General features: G+C 51.7%; 1 protein-coding gene across 2 annotated transcripts in view; it reads left to right on the top strand.

Moving 5' to 3' along the window:
• ITPK1 (inositol-tetrakisphosphate 1-kinase) overlaps positions 1-22227 on the top strand; it is a 182341-nt gene that overhangs the window by 41877 nt on the left and 118237 nt on the right. For both annotated transcript variants that reach the window (XM_017857903.1, XM_017857901.1), the window contains one exon: positions 4112-4136. In XM_017857903.1, coding sequence (XP_017713392.1) covers positions 4112-4136 — 25 coding nt within the window. The remainder of the gene's footprint in view (positions 1-4111; positions 4137-22227) is intronic.

The following is a 22227-nucleotide window of genomic DNA, read 5'->3' as shown; positions in this document are numbered from 1 at the left end:
AAAAAAAAAAAAAAAAAAAAAAAGAAACAATTTAAAAAATATATTTTCCAGTTTTTGATAACATGTTATAGGCCCCTGGCACAACATTGAAGTGATGTATGAGGGGACACGTGAAAAGGAAGTCCCTCGGCCACCCCAGCTGCCCTTGTCCTTGACCAGGGGCCCTGCCATGATCATTTTTCTGTAGCACCCTCAGGTTCACTCCAAGTGTACACAAGCACACATGCTTGTCCCGGATGTTGTTCTAAACACAGATAGTTGTCTGCAGCACACAGGGTTTTGCATCTTACGTTTTTCACACAGCAACGTCTTGGAGATAATTCCTTGTGGGTGCCTGGAGGCCTTCTGTGTTCTTTTTACTGCTGCGTACTATTCCTTTGACTGCGGTTTAGTTTGCTGCTAGTGTTTTGCTATCGCATACAGGTAGGTAATTAACAGGGCAGAACTGGAAACATATTGCACACTTGAGCCTGTCTGTGGGGTGATGAGGTGAGATTGTGGATCCAGGGTTTTTAGGAGGAACAGTCAGTCACTTGACAGCCAGTGCTCTGGCTTCTCTTCCTTCCCACTGTCCCTCATGTTCCATCCTTCTCCCTCTTCCCCTTTGGCTTCGTCATTCAATTTCTGAACTTTCTGGTTATGGTGGGACTTCAGGAACGTGCTTCTTAGGGCATCAAGGTTGTTGGTGCCTTTGTTCTGCAGGAGTTTCCCGATGAAAAATCAGCCCGACAGGTTGTTTTATTTTCCCAAGAGGCTGTGGTGGTGCGCATGGGATTCCACCACCAGAGGGGATGCAGTTTTCTGCCTGCCACCTCCTGGTCCTTCCATTGCACTGAGGCCCTGGAGGCTGGAGACCAGGCCTCCTTGCTTGGTGCCACCCTTGCCCATGGTAGTGCACCTGGTGAACACCTGGGTGTGGGGAGAGCCCTGCTCGGGGCCAGCTCCTGCACTTTGCGAGTCTCCCATGCCTCGGCTTGCTCCGCAGGTAATGGGGCAACCACTCTGCCACCCTTATGAGGCTGCAGAAGGTATTGGTGAGTGGTGAGCTTCAAGGGGTGTGCAGCATACATGGGTGGCCCCCTCTTTTCTGCCACTGTTGCAGTTTATCCTTATTTTGGAGCTCTGAGTGACAGAGGAACTGCTGTGGCTCCTGGGAACCCAACCCCACTTAAGATTGCAGCCGATCTTTTCTCTAGATTACTTTTTTGTTGCTTTCCTATTTTATGTGTTCCATCTGTTTTCAGAGTTAGAGACTGTTTTTTTAGGACTAAGGGAGGGAGGACTGCCTGGGATGGTGTAAAATGTAGACTGATTGGAATTGACCTCAGTAAAGAGATGAGAGTCACATGCTGAGATAACCTGGATGCCAGCAGGGTTGACTCAGAGGGAAACCGAGGTCCTGGCACAGAGCCCAGTGGAAGTCTGCGCCAACTGGTGTGGGTCACTTATGCTCCTCTGTCCCTGGCCTTTCCCATTGTGCGGTTCACACTCTGGGTGATTTGGGGCTTGGGTTTTCCATCCTGGAGCTGGGTTGCTGGAGTTTGGGCTGGCTCCTCAAGGTCCTCTGCTGTGTGTCCTGGGGCAGGTTCCCATCAGTGACGCTTCCTGCAGCTTTCTTGTCCCTTCGGTGGGGGCCAGGATGATTGGGAATGAGGCAGGGGCTGAGGTGTCCACAGGTGCTCAGAAACGGTGCAGGTTGTGAGCTGATGGTTGGGTGTAGCACAGGTTCCTCATGATGCTATCTGTCACTGTGCTGTGGGCTTTGGTGGCCCAGTGCTATGCTGTTGTGTGTCTCCCCTGTCCCTCATGAAATCATGGAAGCAGATGGATATTGGCCACCATTCCTACAGGAACTGCAGAGAAGCTAAGAGACGCTGAGGGTCCCTGAATGCCTCAACCAGGGTGGTTCTCAAACTGGACTCCTTGGGGCCCAGGTTTCTGTTGAGGTGTCGGGGGTTTGAGGAAAGGTGGGCTGGGTGCTTCCCACAGTGGGACCTGGTCAGCTCTCCTTGGCCTCTGTCTTCCTGTCTCTTGGAGTGGCTCCTTTGTGAGGTTCCGCTCAGTGCCTTGGTATCAGAAGGTGCTAAGGAAGCCCTCACTGAATGAGCTGACAAACAGATTTAGGAATTAGTGGGCAGCGCCTCAGCTGTGCCATGAAACAAGGCAGCAGGGGTGCCCAAAGGTTCCTGCGGGGCTTTTGCCCATCTCCTCCCTAAGGCCTTGAGCCTCTCAAGGGCCCAGACTGTGGAGGTTTGTTTTTTTTTACCACCCGGGGGGTGGGGCCGGGGGGTAAAATAAATTTTTTTTTTTTTTTTTTTTTTTTTTTGAGACAGAGTCTCACTCTGTCGCCCAGGCTGGAGTGCAGTGGCCGGATCTCAGCTTACTGCAAGCTCTGCCTCCTGGGTTTATGCCATTCTCCTGCCTCAGCCTCCCGAGTAGCTGGGACTACAGGCACCCGCCACCTCGCCCGGCTAGTTTTTTGTATTTTTTAGTAGAGACGGGGTTTCACCGTGTTAGCCAGGATGGTCTTGATCTCCTGACCTCGTGATCCGCCCGTCTCGGCCTCCCAAAGTGCTGGGATTACAGGCTTGAGCCACCGCGCCCGGCCACTAAGCTAAATTGTTACACATTTACACCTTCGTCTGCCAGCAGCCGTTGAGGAGTGTCTGTGTGCCAGGGGGTATCATAGCTGGGCACGGGCACACATAGCTTTAAAGTTTGGCATAGTCCCTGCTCCAAGGAGCTTGGGTGAGTAAACCACAGATTCCTGACCTTGCCTGGCTGCAGCCGTCTCTGAGCATCTGCTGGAGGCCTTTCTTCCCGGCACAATGTGCACAGCATGCTGTTTTGGGCGCTTTGGTCCTGCAGGTCCTGGTGGCCCTACACCAGCACTCATCCCTGACTCATAGCAATCAATACCCCAGAACAAAGGGCCAAGACAGTGGTTGCCTTAAGTTCTTCCAGGTGGGGAGGCGTCCTGGAGAGGCTATGCTGAGCGGAATCCTCAAGGCTGGGGTGTGAGGTGGGTACCAGGGCCAGGGAGGAGAAAGCCCTGTGTGCCAGAGCTGCACAGGTGGGCACTTCCTGGGCTCACAGTAAGAAACGTGGGGTAGGGGAGGCTGGGCATGGTGGCTTATGCCTGTAATCTCAGCACTTTGGGAGGCTGAGGTGGGTGGATCACAAGGTCAGGAGTTCGAGACCAGCCTGGCCAATATGGTGAAACCCCATGTCTACTAAAAATGCAAAAATTAGCCAGGCATCATGGCGGGCGCCTGTAGTCCCAGCTACTCGGGAGGCTGAGGCAGGAGAATCGCTTGAACACGGGAGGTAGAGGTTGCAGTGAGCTGAGATCACACTATGGCACTCCAGCCTGGCAACAGAGTGAGACTCTGTCTCAAAACAAAAAGACATGGGTGGGGAAGGGAAGGGTGGGAGTCAACAGAAAGCCTTTGTGTGTTCTGGGCAAACCCCAACCCAGGCCATGAGGCTCTTAACATTGGGTGGCAAGAGTCAGGTTATGTGGTGGCCGCGGGACTGCGTGTGAAGGGCGAGGATGTGGGGGACATGAGTGCAGCTTGGAGGCTGTTGGCGAGGCTGGGGCAGGCGTCAGTGGGGCGTTGGGAAGGCAGTGGGCAGGACTGTGGGGCTTCCCGTGTGTGGCAGTGGATGGGTTGGGACATGACTGGCTGTGGCAGGTCCTGGGGTAAGGCCTGATGGGGAGGACGGGGGAGCCGTGAGGGTTGAGCTCAGCAGGGACGGCAGGTGGTGGGGGACGGTGGTAAATTCGATGGCAGGGGCCTTGGGACAACCAGGCTGGAACTCCGCTGACAGAGGCCTGGCACAGGAGTAGAGGGAGGTGGCTGGTGTGGGGCTTCCGGAGGACTCCAGCAAGTCCCTCTGCGGAGCCACCCCTCTCAGCGGGAAGGTGGTGTGAGGAGTGGCTGGGAGTGGAAGACATGGCCATTCTGGGACAGTGGCAGGAGAGGCGCAGCTGCTGGCTTCCTCCTGAAACCCCCTCATGGTCCTGCCCTCAGCCAGCTGTTGGGAACCTTCAGAAAGGACGTGTCCAGCCTGCTGGAGTAACGCTTGTTTTCTTTGTTTTTCTCCACAGGAAGCGAGGGATAGAAGTTGTGCAGGTGAGTACACGCGTCCTTGTGGTTCTTTGGGTAGGGGGGCCCTTGGCGCCCACCTCTCCATCTCTCCTCCTCTCCTCCTCTCCTCCAGCGTCAGACACAGCTTTCTTTCTTCTTCACGTGCAGCTTGTTTTTAGCACCCCTGTGGATTTGATGTGGTTTCTGCCCTGGGCTGGGAAGACTCCAATTGGGGCTTCTTGGGTTTGGAGGGTTGCTGTGGCTTTGTCAGTGGGGAGAGGGTTGGTTTGGGAGTGCTGAGGGGGGTGTGCGTGGCAGTGGTCAGGTTGGGGTGGGTGTGGGAAGGGTGAGGGGGCAGTAGGCACCCAGCTAGACATTCAGTTGTCTTTGTGTCTTTGTGCTTTGTGTAACCTCACCCTGGGTGGACTTGGGTCAGGTGCTCATTAACTAGAAAAAGAAGGATGGATGGAAGAAGAAGGAAGAATGGATGGAGGGGGAGGGAAGGATCTTGGAGGGACGGGAAAGGTGGAAAGATGGAGGGAGAAGGAAGGAAGGGTGGAGAGCGGGGAAGGGTAGAAGGATGGATGGAGAGAAGAGGGAAGGATGGATGGAGGGGGAGGAAGGAAACATCAAAATACTCTGAGACTCTGTGTGAGGGGCAGGCTGTGTTATTTGCACTAAAGGCTGTACCTGGCGCCTAATGGGTACTTGGTAAACCTGATGGTGACCTGGCCATGTCCTGTGTTCCCCTTGCTGTCCCCGTTGAGGGTGACTCTGTGGCCTGTGCAGCTGGGCTGGCATCCCATGTCCTTGCCCTATGGGCCTCATCTGCCTGTAGCTGCAGAGAGGGGAACCCAAGCTGGGGACTAGATCAGGGCAGAAGAGGTGCTGGCCTCTGTTAGAATATCTAAGGGGCTTTCAAAAAGCCCACTGGGGAGCTCTTCTAGCCCACCCCTGTTAACTTTAGCTCCAGGCCTTCCCTCAGTGGCCATAGGAGAGCGGCGTCCCCATTCCTGCAGGTTCAGCATCGCAGGCCCCAGGTTTCCCCTGCTCCTGGGACCAGACTGGGGCTGGTTGACGGGTGGGGCTGGTAAAGGATCCTCCTTACCTCCCTGCTGGTAGTTTGTTGAACTTATCACTGGAAGTGTGAGATTTGTTTTGGGGTAAGGAGGTAGTTTCTGGAAGCCTCTCAGCAGCTCTAGGTTTTTGTCCAGGCTCTTCTTGGCTCTGCAGAATTGCATGATGTACACTAGATTTTTCTTTTTTCTTTTCTGGTTTTTTTTGGGGGGGACAGTGTCTCGCTCTGGAGTGGAGGCTGGAGTGCAGTGGGGCTATTTCAGCTCACTGCAACCTCTGCCTCCCGGGTTCAAACGATTCTCGCGCCTCAGCCTCCTGAGTAGCTGGGATTACAGACGCGCGCCACCACACCCAGCTAGTTTTTGTATTTTTAGTAGGGATGGGGTTTCACCATGTTGCTCAGGCTGATCTTGAACTCCTGACCTCAGGTGATCCGCCCACCTCGGCCTCCCAAAGTGCTGGGATTTCAGGCATGAGCCACTGTGCCCAACGTGCACTGAATTTTTCTGTGGGCTTTAATTTCTCCATCATCAAGTGAGGGATATTGGAATTCAGGAATGGCTTAGGGGTGTGTGTTTAGGGACCATTTCTGATTGATTGGTTTTGGTGGCCTGGAGGATCCTAAATCTGTGAGTGGGTGGGAACAGGGGTTGATCTGTAGTGCCTGCCAGGGGTACAGGTGTGGAAAGAGGAGATGTGGTTGTACGTCTCTTCACGGGGTTAGATGGTCTCTCACCACTGCAGCTCTAGGATGTGGTGGCTCCCATTTCCCTTTTATCCCTCCATAGTGGTTCACTTGGAAATCCACGGATCCTTTACAGATGCTACTTTACCCACAGTAAGCCTGAGACTGACAGCTGGGGCTCACTGTGCTCAGGAAGGCCCCGGCTTGCCCTGTGGTTCCACCCAGCCACTTGGGGGAACTGCTGTGGAAGCCATTTTCAGAGGAAGTGAGTTCAGGCGCTCCCCAGCAAACACACTGCCTGAGAGGGCAAGACAGCCTTCCCCCATGCCTGATCCTGTTCACATGTGACCTCAAACTGTCACACAGTGGGTGTCACCCCCACCGCTCGAGGACAGGATGAGAGATGGACAGGGGTCAGCGAGTTTCATTTGTATGGCGTTCTGGGAAGATTTAGACTAAAATCTTTAATCCGCTCGGTCTGTGGGAGGAACAGGAGACTGGAGCCATTGTGTCAGAATGTCCGGGGCAGAAGAAGCATTGCAAAATCTTTCTAGACATGTATGCTGTTCATTTCAGTGGTGGCTTGGGGGAGGAAGTGGTGACTGGGCACCAGAGCGAAGCCAGACTGGACACTTTCCACTCCAGCATCTAAAAATAAAACCTACCATGATACCTCTCTGTTCACCTCCTCCTGGCATCCCTGTGTTTGGAGAACTTTTAGATTTTAAGGCATTGAGAAGGACTCTGCAAAAATGAGAGGCTTTTCAGAATCAGCTGGGCCTCTGTGCACAGGATCTCCAGGCTGCTGGGCCCTGGGAGCTGGGGCTGTTTGCCGTCCTCTGGGTTCAGGTGCTGGTAACTGAAGAGGATGTGTGTCCCCTTGCTGCCAGCCATCTTCTTGTGTCCTATGTCTGGTCCCTGAGGGGCGTTTCCTGTTCTCTGCAGCCACCCAGGGATGGTGTGGTGTTAAGAACCCTTTAGAGTTGGGGAAACTGAGGCTCAGAATGTTGTGCCTTCTCTTGGGGATTTCAGCCGGCAGTGGTGAAGTTGGGATTAGAGTACAGGTCTGTCTGTCTCAAAAGCCTGTGGCCCCTGGTTTTCTGCCGAACGGCCTCCTCTGCATGTTTATTGGCTCTCCCTTTACTAAATGCTTCCATTCCTCTTATTACCTGGACTTTGGCTGCTATCTAAAAAAAGAGATGTTGGGGCCAAGAATCTGGACTCAAGACTGCAAAACGCTGGTGACTGGAGGGAGGTCGCTTGGTCATGGGAGTTGTTTCTCTTCCTGTTATTTAATGGCAACAGTAACAGTCCTTTTATTGAGGACTCCAGTGTACCAGGCATTGTGGGTTTACTTTAAGGAAGCATTTGTGTGTACCCTTCCCGAGGTGGGTGTGGGGGCATATTTAAGAAAGTAGATTTTGCAGATCTCAGTGTCCTCTTGTGCCTGTGCCTAAGGCTGAGGAACTCAGGAGCCCTCCTTCCCTGCTACCCCTGTGCCTGTTTAGCTCATTCCTTCTCCCAACTCTGCAGAAGGGTGTGCACGCTGTGAGGTGCAGGGCCGCCTGGGGTCAGGTTCCTGCCTGTGTGACCTTGGGCCAGTTGCCTAACAACGCAGTGTCTTTCTGCTCATCTGTAAAATGGGGATAATCGTGGTGCTGGTCCCTTGGCACCGTTGTGAGAACTGAGTTAATTTGGGTGAAGTAATTGGCACTGGGCCTGGCACACTGGAAGCTGGCTGTCTGCAGGAGAACTGTACACTCTATCCACAGGCAGACCTGACTGAGGTGTGAGACCTCAGGGCATAAAACCCTCCCAGTAGTCAAGTACAGTGAACAGTCATTGTCATCCTGGGGCCAGGGAGGTATTTCCAGTTCCTTGCTTGCAGCAAAATTCAAAGAGGACCTGATGGTGTCCTCAGCTGATAGCACATTAAGAATAACTTCTGTTTTGGGTGGCTGAGGTGGGTGGATTGCTTGAGCTCAGGAGTTTGAGACCCACCTGAGCAACATGGCAAAACCTCATCTGAGGGCTCCCCACCAACCACAAATGCAAAAAATTAGTCGGGTGTGGTGGTGTATGCCTGTCATCCCAGCTGCTTGGGGGCTGAGGTGGGAGGATCACTTGAACCCAGGAGGTCGAGGCTGCAGTGAACCGAGATCGTGCCACTGCACTTCAGGCTGGGTGACAAAGTAAGACACTGTCTCAAAAAAAAAAAAAGAATAATTTTTGATAACAGATTACTAGATTACTGTAATTCTTGGCATATAATTATAAAGGAATCCAAAGAATTTGCTATGGTAAATCTCTTTCCATTCAATTTTTTACATTTGAGTAAGTGGTTTCTGCCCTCATATCTGTAAAAATTAGAAAATGGAGATGAAATTGATAAACACTGTTTGGTTCTAGCAATAGGCAATATTCATCTGAGCATTCATGAAATAATTTTTCAAAAAATTCCCATTCTTTGTAGAGATGTATTTTTAATAAGATTTATTTATTAAAATTTATTTATTTATTTATTTATTTATTTATTTATTTATTTATTTATTTTGAGATGGAGTCTCACTCTTGTTGCCCAGGCTGGAGTGCAGAGGCATGATCTTGGCCCACTGCAACCTCTGCCTCCCAGGTTCAAGCGATTCTCCTGCCTCAGCCTCCCAAGTAGCTGAGGTTACAGGCACCTGCCACCACGCCCAGCTAATTTGTTTGTTTGTTTGTTTGTTTGGTAGAGATGGGGTTTCACCATGTTGACCAGGCTGGTCTTGAACTACTGACCTCAGGTGATCCGCCTACCTCAGCCTCCCAAAGTGCTGGGATTACAGGCGTGAACCACTGCGCCTGGCCTAATAAGGTTTATTTTTAAAGGTTATTTCTTATACAGTTTTGCAATATCTTTCTGTCTTATTGATCAATTGTATACTTATAGTAATTATTACAATAATGCGGTCCAGGAGAACACTTTTGACAGAACTTTATGGTCACAGGAAGTTAAAAAAAAATTAAAACATTGATTTTTGCATTTTTTGGCCCTGTAGTATAATAGGATAATCAGTATAAAGCTTTCAAGCATAAAATACACTGTGATGTATAAACATCTCGGAGGGAGATCAGAGTTTTTGGAGGAAAAAGGAACACTGTTAAATTTCCAACAGTTAAAGAAGAGCTTGATTATGTAATTTAAAAATGGATGATGGTGAATCTCAAATCACCATGGTATTTAGATACCATTGGATCCATTTAAAAGAGAAACATTAACAGTTTTATTTTAAAATGTTAATATTTACAGTATGTTGGAAATCACATCCTCTACAAGTATTTAGACTTATGAGAAATTTTCATATCAACTTAAAATGTGCAAATAGATATGTGGTTTTAAACGTTTATTTTGTGGGGGTTTGGTTTGAAGGCCACTGCTTCAGAACATTACTCTGTTTACTTCTCAGAACCAGGCCTGAGGCACGTACCTCCTCAGAGAGGCATAGCACCAGGCTTTGCTCTCAGGCCATCCAGAGGCCCTGATGGGGCTGGGCTGGACTGGCCTGACTCTGGGGCCTGTGCCTCCCCTGAGATCCAGAACCGCTCGCCGAGACTTGCTTGGCAGTGGACTTGTCTGTAGACCTGGTCTGTTAGGCCACGTGATGATGATCATGAAAGACACAGCGCTATCTGCTCAGGGCTGCTCAGGCAGGAGAGGAAGTTGCAGGGGAGCCAGGACCCAGGCCGCTCAGAAGGAGAGGTTGTCCTGCTTTGTGTTGAGAGCAGGGAGTTGAGCTATGGGACAAGGGGAGAATATAGTAAGGGTTGTGGGACCAGATGCCCTCCACCTCCTGTCCTGAGAGGCTACTTGTCGTGACAGTGATGGTGGCAAGTGCCTGTTTCCTCAGCCCCCTGCTCTGTGGTATGGTAATGGGAATGCTGGATGCACGGGCCACCCTGACTCCACCGTTTCAGTGTTGAGTTGGTTTCACTGAGTGCTGAGCTGAGGGCCCCTTATAGCCAGGCTGTGCAGATGGGACACAGTAGCATGAAACAGTTTCCCAGACACCTGCTGTGGATAGGCCCCAGGTGCTAGGGGCACACACAGGCCCAAGCCAGGCCCCTTCAACTCTCTGTGATGTCTGTGGACAGTGACCAAGGTGGGCAGGGACACCAGACAGGCACAGAGGAGGGCCCTCACGCAGCCTGGTAAGTCAGGAAGGCTCCCTGGAAGAAGAGTCTGGTTAGTGGCAATGAGCTCATCTACCCAATAGATCGTATCTGAGAGGCAAGGCCTGACGGGGCTCGACCCACTCCCTAGGTCCTTGTGCTTCCTTCTAAAACACCTAGTTACTAAAATGACCAAGTGCCAAGCACAGCACTATGATTGCTTCCCCTGTACACAGTGAGCCTGTGTTGGAGAAAATATCCCGTGTGTCGTCTGTGGTCTGGGGAGTGGGGCTGGGGCTCTCCTGTGGGCTGGGCAGAAGCCTGCATCAGTCTTGCTGGGTGCTGTCACCTCAGGGCATCTTCCACTCTAATCCAATCTGTGGGGAAGGCTCAGGAGGAGCAGTCTCCCATCCAGGGACTCACTGCCTCTTTCTGGAACAGTCCAGAATTTGGTGGAGGAAGACCCTGAACGAAAGATCTACCTGCTGCTGGGCCCCCTCCAGCCTGGCCATTCTTAGGAAAGTATGTTTTGCAGCCTGACCCCTGCCCTGGCCTGTTCTCCGGGCTGCCTTTCCCCAGTTATTGTAAAAGATCAGGGGAGAAGGTGACTGTTGGTATGAGAGGGCTCGGGGTTTGACTTGAAAATGCAAATGAGCAAGCTGTAAGCGTGAGAAGTATAGTAACTGGTTATAGATTCACTGTCCTCCATCCAAATGCCTTGAGAATTCAGACACTATGAAACCCAGTCTCTGGTGCAGTGGCTGTTTCTCAAGCAGACAAGGAAGAAAGTAAGTTCCCTCAGCTTGCAAACGAGTGAACGGTGGGCATACACCTTTCTGTCCGTGTTTTCTCTGCAGCTGGTGCTGGCTGGCATGCTGGTGACCTTTGTGTATGTATTTTTACCCCTTCCTGCACCAGACTTTCTGGGGAGGAGGTTGGGTGGGTGACCATCAAACCACCAAGAAAAGGCAAGTCTGAGAAAGAGACACTAAGACCCCAAGGGAAGGTCCATGTGCCTGGGGCCGAGGCAGAACTGGGTGCTGGGCCTCTGGAGGCGAAGGAACCATGGGGATGTCCACTGGCAGGGAAATCATGGGGATGCCTAAGCCCAGGGGCAGGGCAGGCCTGTGTGAGCTGTGGGGGAGCGGTGGGAATGGAGGGTTGGGCATGTAGGAGGAGTGGGCCATCAGAGGATGGAGGCCATACCTCCTGACATGGAATAAACCAGGCATAGGGGCTGGCAGGAGGCCAGGTGTTAGAACGGCCTTACAGACAGGGAGCACGGCGGGGGCCCACACACAGAGAGCAGCTGGGGAAGGGGGTCCTTTGGCTGACAATAGCTTGGAAAGGTCGCAGCCCCAGGCTTGAGGGGGATAGTGAGAGACCAGGCTGGAGAGAGTAGCGATGCCAGGTGAGTTGTTCATGGGGTGCTGTGTCGGGGGCATGGAGGGGCTTCTGCAGGTGAAAGCTGGGTGCTCCAACTGGAGGCTATGGGGGAACAGCTGTGGGGAGGGTACATGGAGAGTGGTTAGACAGGGCTACACTGGAAAGCCAGAGAGCAGAGTTTTCTGAGAGACACTGTGGCTGCAGCCTAGTGAGGGGTGATGTGCTCTTCTGGGGCTCCTGCAGTGACAGAGGGCAGCAGGAGACAGATGGCAGGGTGTGGTACCTGGGTAGATGTGGTACCTGGGTAGCTGCCTGGGCATGGGGGTGCAGGAGGAGCAGCCGCCGGGGAGGGAAAGCCCATGCCAGCACTGGCGCTTTCTGATAGGTGTGCTGAGCACAGGCAGCAGAGGCCTGTGTCGGTAGCTGCTCTCTGAATTCAGAGCCAGAGGGGACTCATGTGGTTACATAGTATGCATCTCCAGAAGGATTATAGGTGCTAAATTCTCCATCTCAACATTAAAAATGTACTTGTTATTTAGGTTATATTTTCACATGGTACCAACATTTTTTTAAAAGGTATGCAGAACACAGTGTCAAATGATCAATCCACAGCAGGGTTCCCTCTGCCACCCATACTCTCCAGCGTACCCCAGCTGGCTGGCCCCGGTGCTCTTGATGGATTTTATTTCCAGGTCACTGGGGCATAGGTAGGGGTGGACACCCGTGAACATTCTTCCTTCTGTCAGTTTTCTCTGCCGTGTGCTCTGGAGGCAAGCATAAGAGGCTTTGGGAATAACGATTGCTGTGGCCTTTATTGGAAGGTTCTAACATCTTTGGAGCTGGGACAGCCCATGGCATCATGCGGTCCACCCATATCTTGGGCAGTGGCTTTCTGAAATTCACGTGAGCCTGACTCTGACCTCTCCCCAGACCCCAGCACCTCCAAGGAGGACCGCCATGGGCTTCGGGGGCTGGCTCTGCACATAGTGTTTCCATGTGGTCATTTGAGGCAAGTAATGGACACAGATTGCTCTTGGCTGTGCCTCACCTCCCTGTGGGATCCAGAGACCCGGGTTTGAGTTTCTGAGCCTGTTTCCTGGCTGTGGATCTTTTTCTTCCTCTTTAAAGGGATGACAGCACATAGGATTGAAGACACCTAAGAGATGCTGAAGGAATATTAACTGATTTTTACTCGTCTGTTGTTGTGAACAGTGGTGGCATTTGAGTGGGGAAAATACAGCTACAGATGAAACTGGGCCGCTGAGAAAGATACGTTGTTTCAGGGTGGAGAATATAGTTGTTTGTTTGTTTGTTTGTTTTCGCCTCCCCTCTGTATCACTTCTGGGGTTTCTAACTATTGTGGATTCCAGCTTACTCATTCATTTTTTAAAAGATAGATTTTATGGTTTTTTTTTTTTTTAATTTGAAATGAGGTATTTTTTCTTTTTTTCCCCTAAACATGAAATTATTTTCCTTTTCTTTTTTTTTTTTTTTTTTTTTGAGAACGGAGTCTCAGCCCAGGATGGATACAGTGGCCGGATCTCAGCTCCACCTGCAAGCTCCGCCTGCCCGGGTTTAACGCCATTCTCCTGCCCTCAGCTTCCCGAGTAGCTGGGACTACAGGCGTGCCGCCGCACTAGCCACCTCGCCCGGCTAGTTTTTTTTTTTTTTGTATTTTTTAGTAGAGACGGGGTTTCATCGTGTTAGCCAGGATGGTCTCGATCTCCTGACCTCATGATCCGTCCGTCTCGGCCTCCCAAAGTGCTGGGATTACAGGCTTGAGCCACCGCGCCCGGCCGAAAATTATTTTCATTCTTCGACATTTACTGTTTGCTTTGGCTATGTAGATAAAAAATAATACAAACTTAGGTGAAAGCATGATCCCCATAGTGTTTTTTAATAATGATGATACGTGAGGTGGGGGGAAGGGTTATATAAATCAGGGTCTGCTCATAGCAGTTCTGCAACGTGACCATTAAAAAAAAAATCACATTTGGGGAGACAGTGTGGGGAAATGCTCGTGAGTTGCTTTGAGTACTGTCAACATACCCTGCTGTGAGTGAGTGAGCTCCCAGCTTGCCCCCTGGGGTTAGAGCACATTTTGCTCTGGCTGGTGGTTTCATTTCTATCCGTTTTATTTTGGTTCCTGAGCTTTTTAGGTGTGCTGTTAGAAATAGAAGCTGTCATCGTGTTGCAGTCCTGCGTGGCTTCCGAAGGCTGTGATGTTCAGTTCTCGGGCGGTTCTTTCCCCAGCCTTTGATGCACCGAGTCAACTTGAGCAAATCCTTTAAAAAAAAAAAAATGTTCCCACAAACCATGTCAAGACAACAGAGCTCTGCCAGGGCAGGTGGGGCTCTCTGTGCTCCAGGGTGCCTGGGTGCCTTTTTGCAGGCTGGCTTCCAGAACCCCAGGCCTTCCTCACCACACCATGCAGGGTTGGGACTGGATCTCCCTGGTAGCTTCCACCCTTGCTTGGCCGTCAAATGTCAAGAATTCCATGGCCTCAGTGGAGCGTGCCAGATAAGCATTTTACGTAAAAGCAAAGGAAAGAGATGGAATGAAGAACACAGGGGAAAGAGGAAGGGATGGAATGGGGGTTAGAAAGGGCCAGAAGCAAGACTCTGCTCTTAAAGTAGCTGACTGTCCTGGCATTCTGGGGTGAAGGTATCCATACATAGCATTGCTACTCAGAGTGTGATTCTAGGGAATCTGGGCGCAGATGGAGAAACTTGGACACAAACACTGGACTCCGCAGCAGTCAGTTCTCGTTTGGCCTGGTGCAGGGCCGAGACTCTGAGGAGGAGGGTCTTGACCTGAGGGCCCTGGACCGTGCTCCATGCCCAGCCAGAAGCAGCACCATCATAGTCAAAGCCAGGAATGGAGATGCATTGCTTCAGGTCAGTTCTAAAGACCAGGAAGCGTCCCTGAGTATTTCGGTTCATTGAGGAGCTGGCATCTCCCTCTTTAGCCCCTTCCCTGTTCTCATATTTCTATTCATGCTTTTAGAACTGCTAACTGTCGGCCGGGCACAGTGGCTCACGCCTGTAATCCCAGCGCTATGGGAGGCCGAGGCAGGCGGAACACAAGGTCAGGAGATCGAGACCATCCTGGCTAACACGGTGAAACCCTGTCTGTACTAAAAATACAAAAAATTAGCTGGGCATGGTGGCAGGCGCCTGTAGTCTCAGCTACTTGGGAGGCTGAGGCAGGAGAATGGCGTGGACCCAGGAGGCGGAGCTTGCAGTGAGCTGAGATTGTGCCACTGTACTCCAGCCTGGGCAACAGAGCAAGACTCTGTCTCAAAAAAAAAAAAAAAAACCTGCTAAATGTCACCTTGGCAGTGACACCTCCCCTGCTTTCCCAGCAGACGCCTCTGCCCCGCTCTACACACACACACACACACACACACACACACACACACACACGCACACACGCACACACGCACACATGCACACACACCAAGCTGAGCCGCCTGTTGGTGTGTCCTCCTGAGGCTGGGACTTGCTGGTCTCCGAGGAGTGCATGGTCTGGCCCTGATGTGTGCTGTGTCTACTGGGAGAGTGAATTAAAGACTGAGCTGTTGTGCTACACAGGATGTGGCAGGCCTTTGAGGGTCTGTGTTTGCTAAAAATAATTCTAGATTATTCTTTTGCTCATTAAGTAATATGTACTTGTGGAAATCTTGGGAAGTCAAGATAGGCTTACAAATGAAAACCCAGAGATAATCATTAAAGCAATTTTTACATAAAATATGCTCTTTTTTCTATATGATATGCATTCAGGTTGGGCTTTTCTGTGCCCCTAGTTTTCTGTGCCCCTCGTCGGGGGAATGGTTGAGCATTTGCCTGTGCCATTTAAACACCTTGGAAATTGCTGTTAGAGTGGCTGCACCAGCTTCCCACCAACCCTATGTCCCAGCATCTGAACCATTTCTCTGCTCCAGAGTCTCAAGTTCTAGGTTGTTTCTGGTTTGCTGTTACTAACAGTGCTGCCCTGGGTGTCTCTGGACCTAAATCTTTGGGGACCTAAGTCACATCTCAGGCTGTTTCATTGGGTTGCGGTCTAGAAGTGACTTCATGGAGTTTAGGGCATTGAGATCTTACAGGGTGGTGCCGCCAAATGGCTTGTAGCCTGTTTGTATCTCTTTGCAGTCCCACTGGCAGTGCATACAAGGATATACCTCAGGCCAGTGATTTGGTTGTTTACCATGGTGTCTCCCATGCCTGGCTCTGTGCAAGAAGTGGGAGGCTGGGGGACCAGGGCTTTACAAGGCAGCGTCAGACTGCAGCCAGTACTTCTATAAGGACGGAGGTGTGGCCACCAGTCCTGTACAGTGCCTTGTGAATAAAAGGCCAACTCCGATTGAGCACACACTTTGTGCCAGCCTTGGTTGTATTTACATATATTAATTTGTGTGTTCCTTATAATTTATTGTTAGGCATTTACTATTGTCATCACCTGTTATGAACAAGGAAACGAAAACAAAGAAAGATGAAGTAGCTTGCCCAAAGTTGCATGCTTATTAAGTGCAGGAGCTGGGATAGGAACCCAGGCAGTGGGGTTCTAGAGGGCTTATTCATTATTTTTAAAGCTTTCTGTTATGGAAAAAGCCATACAGTATACCAGAGTAGAGCCTTAGTCAGTGTGTGTCAGCAGGACCCCCTTTCTCTGTTGTGCCATTCTGGCCTCGAAACTTGAGACCAGCTCCTTGCTAAGATGGCTGCTGTCCTCAGAAGGAGCTGTTTGTGATTATTTACTGGTGCCACCTCCACCACCTTCACTGTCATCATCAGTGGCCCAAGGAAATGTGAGTCTGAATGAGGCATGTTGTGTATTTAAAGGATGCGATGGGCAGATGAGCCAAAATGAAAGGATCTCTTCTCTTTGATTTATTATCATGAGTAAAAAAGTCAGAAATGTCTGTAGCATAAGTTATGTCTGTTTGGTTTGGCTAAAGCAGGGCTGACTAGGGATGATTCTCCTGCTGTGAGTGAGTGAGCTCCCAGCTTGCCCCCTGGGGTTAGAGCACATTTTGCTCTGGCTGGGGTGCATTTGGGGGCATGGGCTAATTTACGTTTTCCTTCTTTCTGGATCTCCCCGGGTCTAGCCATGATGGGGTGAAGGCATCACCCCCGGGGAGTGCCAACCCCTGACCCTAGCCCCATGACCCCCTCCCATGCTAGCTCATTATTGGCAGGGGAGGTCCCAGGGATTCCCTGCACACGCATCATGGCTTTTCCAAAAGCTGTGTAAATCCAGAGTTGTAACTTGGCTCTGTCTCCTTCCGCTTGATCCACCCCCAGCTCAAGAACTCCCCTGGGAAGCACAGTGGCTCCCGTCTTTGCCTCAGGTTCTCTGATGTTCTGCACAAATGGTGGGCAGAGACAGCCCTTTCAGGGACCTGGTTGCCCTGGTGTCTAGTTCTCTTTCCATAGGCCTGTTTTCCAGCTCGACTGTCAATCTGAGTCTTTCTCTTTTTGAGCTTCATGCAATGGCTTTAGAGTATACCCTATAAGGAGATCCCGGCTTGCTGGTGCCCGGCCCTGCAGCTGTGTCCCAGAAACTTGGCGGTGGTGCGTGCGGCTCACTCAGCACTTCTACAGAAGCTGCCTGGGGAGGTTCCCAGGGTTCCGATGGGAATGGGATACTGAGGTCTGAGAGGGGGCTTTGATCAGGTGTCCTGGGGGAACATTTAGAGCTGGCTTCTCTGCAGGAAGGCCACCAGCAGCAGCCGTGATGGCCTATGCCTATAGTCCCAACACTTTGAGAGGCCAAGGCAGGAGAATTGCTTGAAGCCTGAAGTTCAAGACCAGCCTGGGCAACATAGTGAGACCCCATCTCTACAAAAATTTTAATTTTTCTTTTCTTTTCTTTTTTTTTTTGAGACGGAGTCTTGCTCTGTCGCCCAGGCTGGAGTACAGTGGCGCGATCTCGGCTCACTGCAAGCTCCGCCTCCCGGATTCATACCATTCTCCTGCCTCAGCCTCCTGAGTAGCTGGGATTACAGGCGTCCGCCACCAGACCCAGCTAATTTTTTGTATTTTTGGTAGAGACGGGGTTTCACCATGTTAGCCAGGATGGTCTCAATCTCCTGACCTCGTGATCCACCCGCCTCAGACTCCCAAAGTGCTGGGATTACAGGCATAAGCCACCATGCCCGGCCAATTTTTTTTTTAAAAGGTCACCAGCCCTGATGTCTGGGCAGTAAGCACCTAGTAGGATTGCTTCAGAGCTCTAGAATGCGCACATAAAAGTTCCAAAGTGCATTTGGTCTCTGGGCTGGGCTTCTTTGAGCAGCCCAGCCAGCAGCAGTGAGAACTCCTATGTGTGCCTTGCCTACTGGGTGCCAGGGTTAGTGCCCCACTTGCCAGGTGAGAGGACTGAGGCTCACACAGGTGGGCTTGTCACTGCCTAGCATGTAAGCTATGGAGCTGGTATTGGATTCCAGGGGTGTGATGGCATAGCCAGTGCCTCTTCTGCTCTGAAGCCTGCCTGCCTGGTGAGAGTCCAGTGACCCCTCCCTAGTTCCAGCTCCATCCCTCCATAGCTGTGCAGCCCTGGGCAGCGGCACAACTACCGCTGAGGCCCGTCTACCAGATGGTGACGAGATGGATGATTGAGATGAGGGGAGGGCAGGTGAGAAGGCCTTCTAAAACTCAGGTCCTCTTAGGGGAGGCGTGGGTAGCCTGAGGTCAGGGACAGGGCTTAGTGTGCTGTGTGGGGCTGTGGGGAGTGGGAAGCTCACTGGTTTTCTTGCTCCTGAGATGACTCGAGGGGTCTTGTGAAGCTCACACCCCTGTCTCACTGGGCAGGAGTTTGGCCTCCACTGTGTGTCTCTGCCATCTCAGGTGGGTGGGGGATCAGGGGGTCCCTGGGCAGGAGGGTGTGGGTTTCCTGGCTTGGAGGCAGACCTTGGCTCACTCCCTTCCCTGCCCAGGCAGTCTTTTTGCTTCAGGCCCTGCCAAGTAGAAATAAGTTATTTACAGTGTTTTGACAGGATCATCGGCAGCCGGGATGGGCAAGGATGCCTTTGGGACTGAGCTAATGGCCAAGGAGTGGGGCTTGGAGAAGGGTCTGGCGTGGGAGAGAGATGGGAGATGGGGGTGGGGTGAGGGCCTATATTTACTGAACTTGATAAATCTTGATAAATGCCAGGCCCGGCCCTCCCTTAAGCCAGGGCTCTGGGGCCTGGCGAGGGTAGGACTTGATGAGTTTGCCTGTCGACCGAATATTCCGCCTGATTGCTCAGGACCCTCACTTATTTTGCCGTCTGAGCCTTGAGTGCCTTCCTTTGTCCAGCAGGGACAAGGACCCCTGCCCACCGAGTAGATCTTCTTGGGGAGAAGATGAAACGCCTTGGTGTGTGATAGGCCAGGCCCTGGCCTTGACCGTGAGCCAGGCAGCCCCTCACACTGGGCCACCATTGACCTGTTTTACGACTTCAAATAGCATAGACCTGCTGTGGGACCAGGGCCTCCCGCTAGTGCCTGACCTCTGTCCTGCACGATTTTCTGACCCTCTAGAAGCGGGTTTGAAAGTGTCTTTCAGGAAGGTCTGGAGAGCCTCCTGTGTAGCTTATGGGAACAAAATGTGTTTCCCCCAGCTCAAGGATAACCAGCACACTAAAATGTGAATAAAGTGTGACTTTATTCATGTCCTTTGAACATAAAAATGGCACACACATTGATGCATTTAAAAAAACTTTTTTTTTCAATTAAACTTTTTTTAGAGATGAGATTTTGCTCTGTCACTCAGGGTGGAGTGTAGTGGTGTGATCATAGCTTACTGCAGCTTTGAACTCCTGGGCTCAAACAATCCTCCCACCTCAGCCTTCCGAGTAGCTGGGACCATAGGTGTGCACCACCATGCCCAGCTTTGATGCAGTTTTTTTTTTTTTGAGATGGAGTCTGGCTCTGTCACTCAGGCTGGATTGCAATGGCTCGATCTTGGCTCACTGCAACCTGCGCCTCCCAGGTTCAAGCGATTTTCTTGTCTCAGACTCCAGAGTAACTGGGATTATAGGGACGCACCACCATGCCTGGCTAATTTTTATATTTTTAGTAGAGATGGGGTGTCACCATGTTAACCAGGGTGGTCTTGAACTCCTGACCTCAAGTGATCTGCCCGCCTCGGCCTCTAAAAGTGTTGGGATTACAGGAATGAGCCACCAGCCTTGACATAGTTGTAAAGAGAGTTGTGGTTCTGTTGTAATCTGTCCCCACAAACACACTTAGCATTCTCTTAGTGCTTCCCCCTTTGTTAAATGTCTACTTAGGCTTGCTTTTTAAATGACTGCATAATATTATCTGATTGTAACTGAAGTTCTTTGAGTCCCTTGGTTGATGCTGGCCACCGTTCTAGTCTCTCACCTTTATAAATAGTATTGTGATAAACATCCACTTTTGATATTGTCGGGGCAAGCCTGTGATGATTATTTCTTTGGGTTACAGAAGTAAGTTGTATATATTGTTTTTATAGTCTGTAGGAGGAATACATACTTCTTGGTGAAATAAACAAACCCATACATTTTGGGGAATTACAGAAAGTGAAGGTCTTGTGGGAGTTTGTGCTTCCAGATTTGAATGCTGTGTTATCTCCTGTGCACCAGGCACGCATATAGCACTCACTTCTCTCTCATGTACCCTCCCTCCCCTCCTTTCTCACTCTTGCCCCAGACCCCCTCTCTCTGCCCATGGGGCTGGGGGCCATGGCCTAGCTGCAGCTGTGCCCATGGCCTTTTCCCCTTGTGATTGTTCCTCACCTAGGGAAAGGGGCAAGGAGTGCTGGGCTCTGGAGGAGGTGGGTGGTCTCTGGGTGGCCTCTGGTCCTGCTTTTTCCCAGCACTGAGAGTGCTTCAGCCCCTTGCCTGGAAAAGGGGTTGTCATAGCACCAACCCCTAAGGTTAAGAAGAGTAATTGAGATATAGCGTTAAAGTACTTATCACACAGCCTGGCCCCAGTTCTGTGTTGAGGAATCTGCAGCTAGTAGTGGAGGGTTAGGAGTCGTTTGGGGAATTGGAGTCTGGAAAGTTAATTTCTGGAGAGTATCAAACAGCAGCTTGCAAGTTAAATTGTCTTTTGGAGTGATCCCTCCAGTGGTTCCTTAGTGGTATGGAGCCAGTCCAGATTTGGAGTGGGACTTTTGGTGTGGGTATGGGTCACTGTCCCAGGGAACCCCAGCTGTCTGACCTTGAACCAAAATCCTTGTCATTGTGGAGCCTGTGTCCTCCTCTGCCTTGGACATTTTTACTTTTATCTTCCTAGTTCTCAGAATAGCTCTGTGAGACGGGATCTATTTATTATTCTCCTCATTTTGCAGATGAGGAAACTGAGGCTCAGATTTGTCACTTGCTTCTGTGACATTTCTAAAGTCACAGAGCTCCAAGCACCAATCACTGTGGGTCTTTGAACTCAGATCTGCTGTTTCCTATGGTCTAGGCTCTTTCTACTCTGACCCTTCCAACCCCTGCCCCTGCCCCAATGCTAACCAGACCTCTCTGGTTCCTCATAAAAACCTCATGTGGCCTTCCTGAATTTTCCAAGGTTACCACACAATCAGTACCCCAATACCTTGTAAGCATGGGCCTTTTGCAGCAGAGCAGGATCCCCTCCATTTCTGAGCTTGTGTCACTGTCCCCATGCTGACGCTCACCTTTTCCAGACTGTGTCTCCTCAGCCTGGCCTCTCTCCTGGTGAGGGTCCATGCCTGGCCCATGTGGCCTGATGGTTCTGGGCTCATCTCTCTGGCTCAAGTTTGCTCCCTGTCTTCTGACCCTGTATGTGTGGTGACCCAGAACATGTTCCTCTTCATGTCAGCCGGGGAGCTGGCAGGAAGCAGAGCTCACCCTCAGTGGTTCAAAGAGAGCCTTGAAAGCAGGGGCTGTTTGTTGAGCTATGGAGAGGGTTAAGGGAGCAGCGGGGGCTGGTGAGGCACCCAGAGCCTGGCAACAGAGAGGAGCTGCTCCTGCTCCTTGGGCTGCAGGTAAGGTGAAGAAAGTGTCACAGAAGCTCTGTGATGGCAGTCATAGCAAGCCACAGCCACTGCCCAGGCATGTCGCTGAAGCAAGGAGAGAGAGGGGACTAAATACCCCGCCCCTCCCTCTTCCTGCCCTCTGGTCTCCTGCTAGTGAGCCCTTTTGGCCAAGTGCAACTGGAAGCCCTGGATCTTGAATGCTGCGTTCTATGGCAGTCAGCCTCCGAGGCTCAGAGCTGGGCAGCATGGATGGGGGTGAGCAGGGAGTGACCAGCACCCCCCACCCCTGCCTCACAACCCGCACCCCCTCCACCTCTGCCTCGTGACCCGCATCCCCTCCACCCTTGCCTCGGGACCTGCACCCCTTCCACCCCTGCCTCAGGACCTGCACCCCCTCCACCCCTGCCTTGTGACCCGCATCCCCTCCACCCTTGCCTCGGTACCTGCACCCCTTCTACCCCTGCCTCGGGACTCACACCCCCTCCATCCCTGCCTCATGACCAGCACCCCTTCCACCCCTGCCTCAGGACCTGCACCCCCTCCACCCCTGCCTCGTGACCCGCATCCCCTCCACCCTTGCCTCGGGACCTGTACCCCTTCCACCCCTGCCTCAGGACCTGCACTCCCTCCACCCCTGCCTCTTGACCAGCACTCCCTCAAGCCCTGCCTCGAGACCTGCACTCCCTTCTACCCCTGCCTCGTGACCCGCACCCCCTCCACCCCTGCCTCGTGACCCGCACCCCTCCACCCCTGCCTCAGGACCTGCACCCCCTCCACCCCTGCCTCTTGACCCGCACTCCCTCAAGCCCTGCCTCGAGACCTGCACTCCCTTCTACCCCTGCCTCGTGACCCGCACCCCCTCCACCC

This window comes from Rhinopithecus bieti, unplaced genomic scaffold (genome assembly GCF_001698545.2).
Source record: "Rhinopithecus bieti isolate Rb0 unplaced genomic scaffold, ASM169854v2 scaffold_41913, whole genome shotgun sequence".
Lineage (NCBI taxonomy): Eukaryota > Metazoa > Chordata > Mammalia > Primates > Cercopithecidae > Rhinopithecus > Rhinopithecus bieti.
Note: the sequence above shows the minus strand (reverse complement) of the source record. Positions and strands in the feature narration are given on the sequence as shown.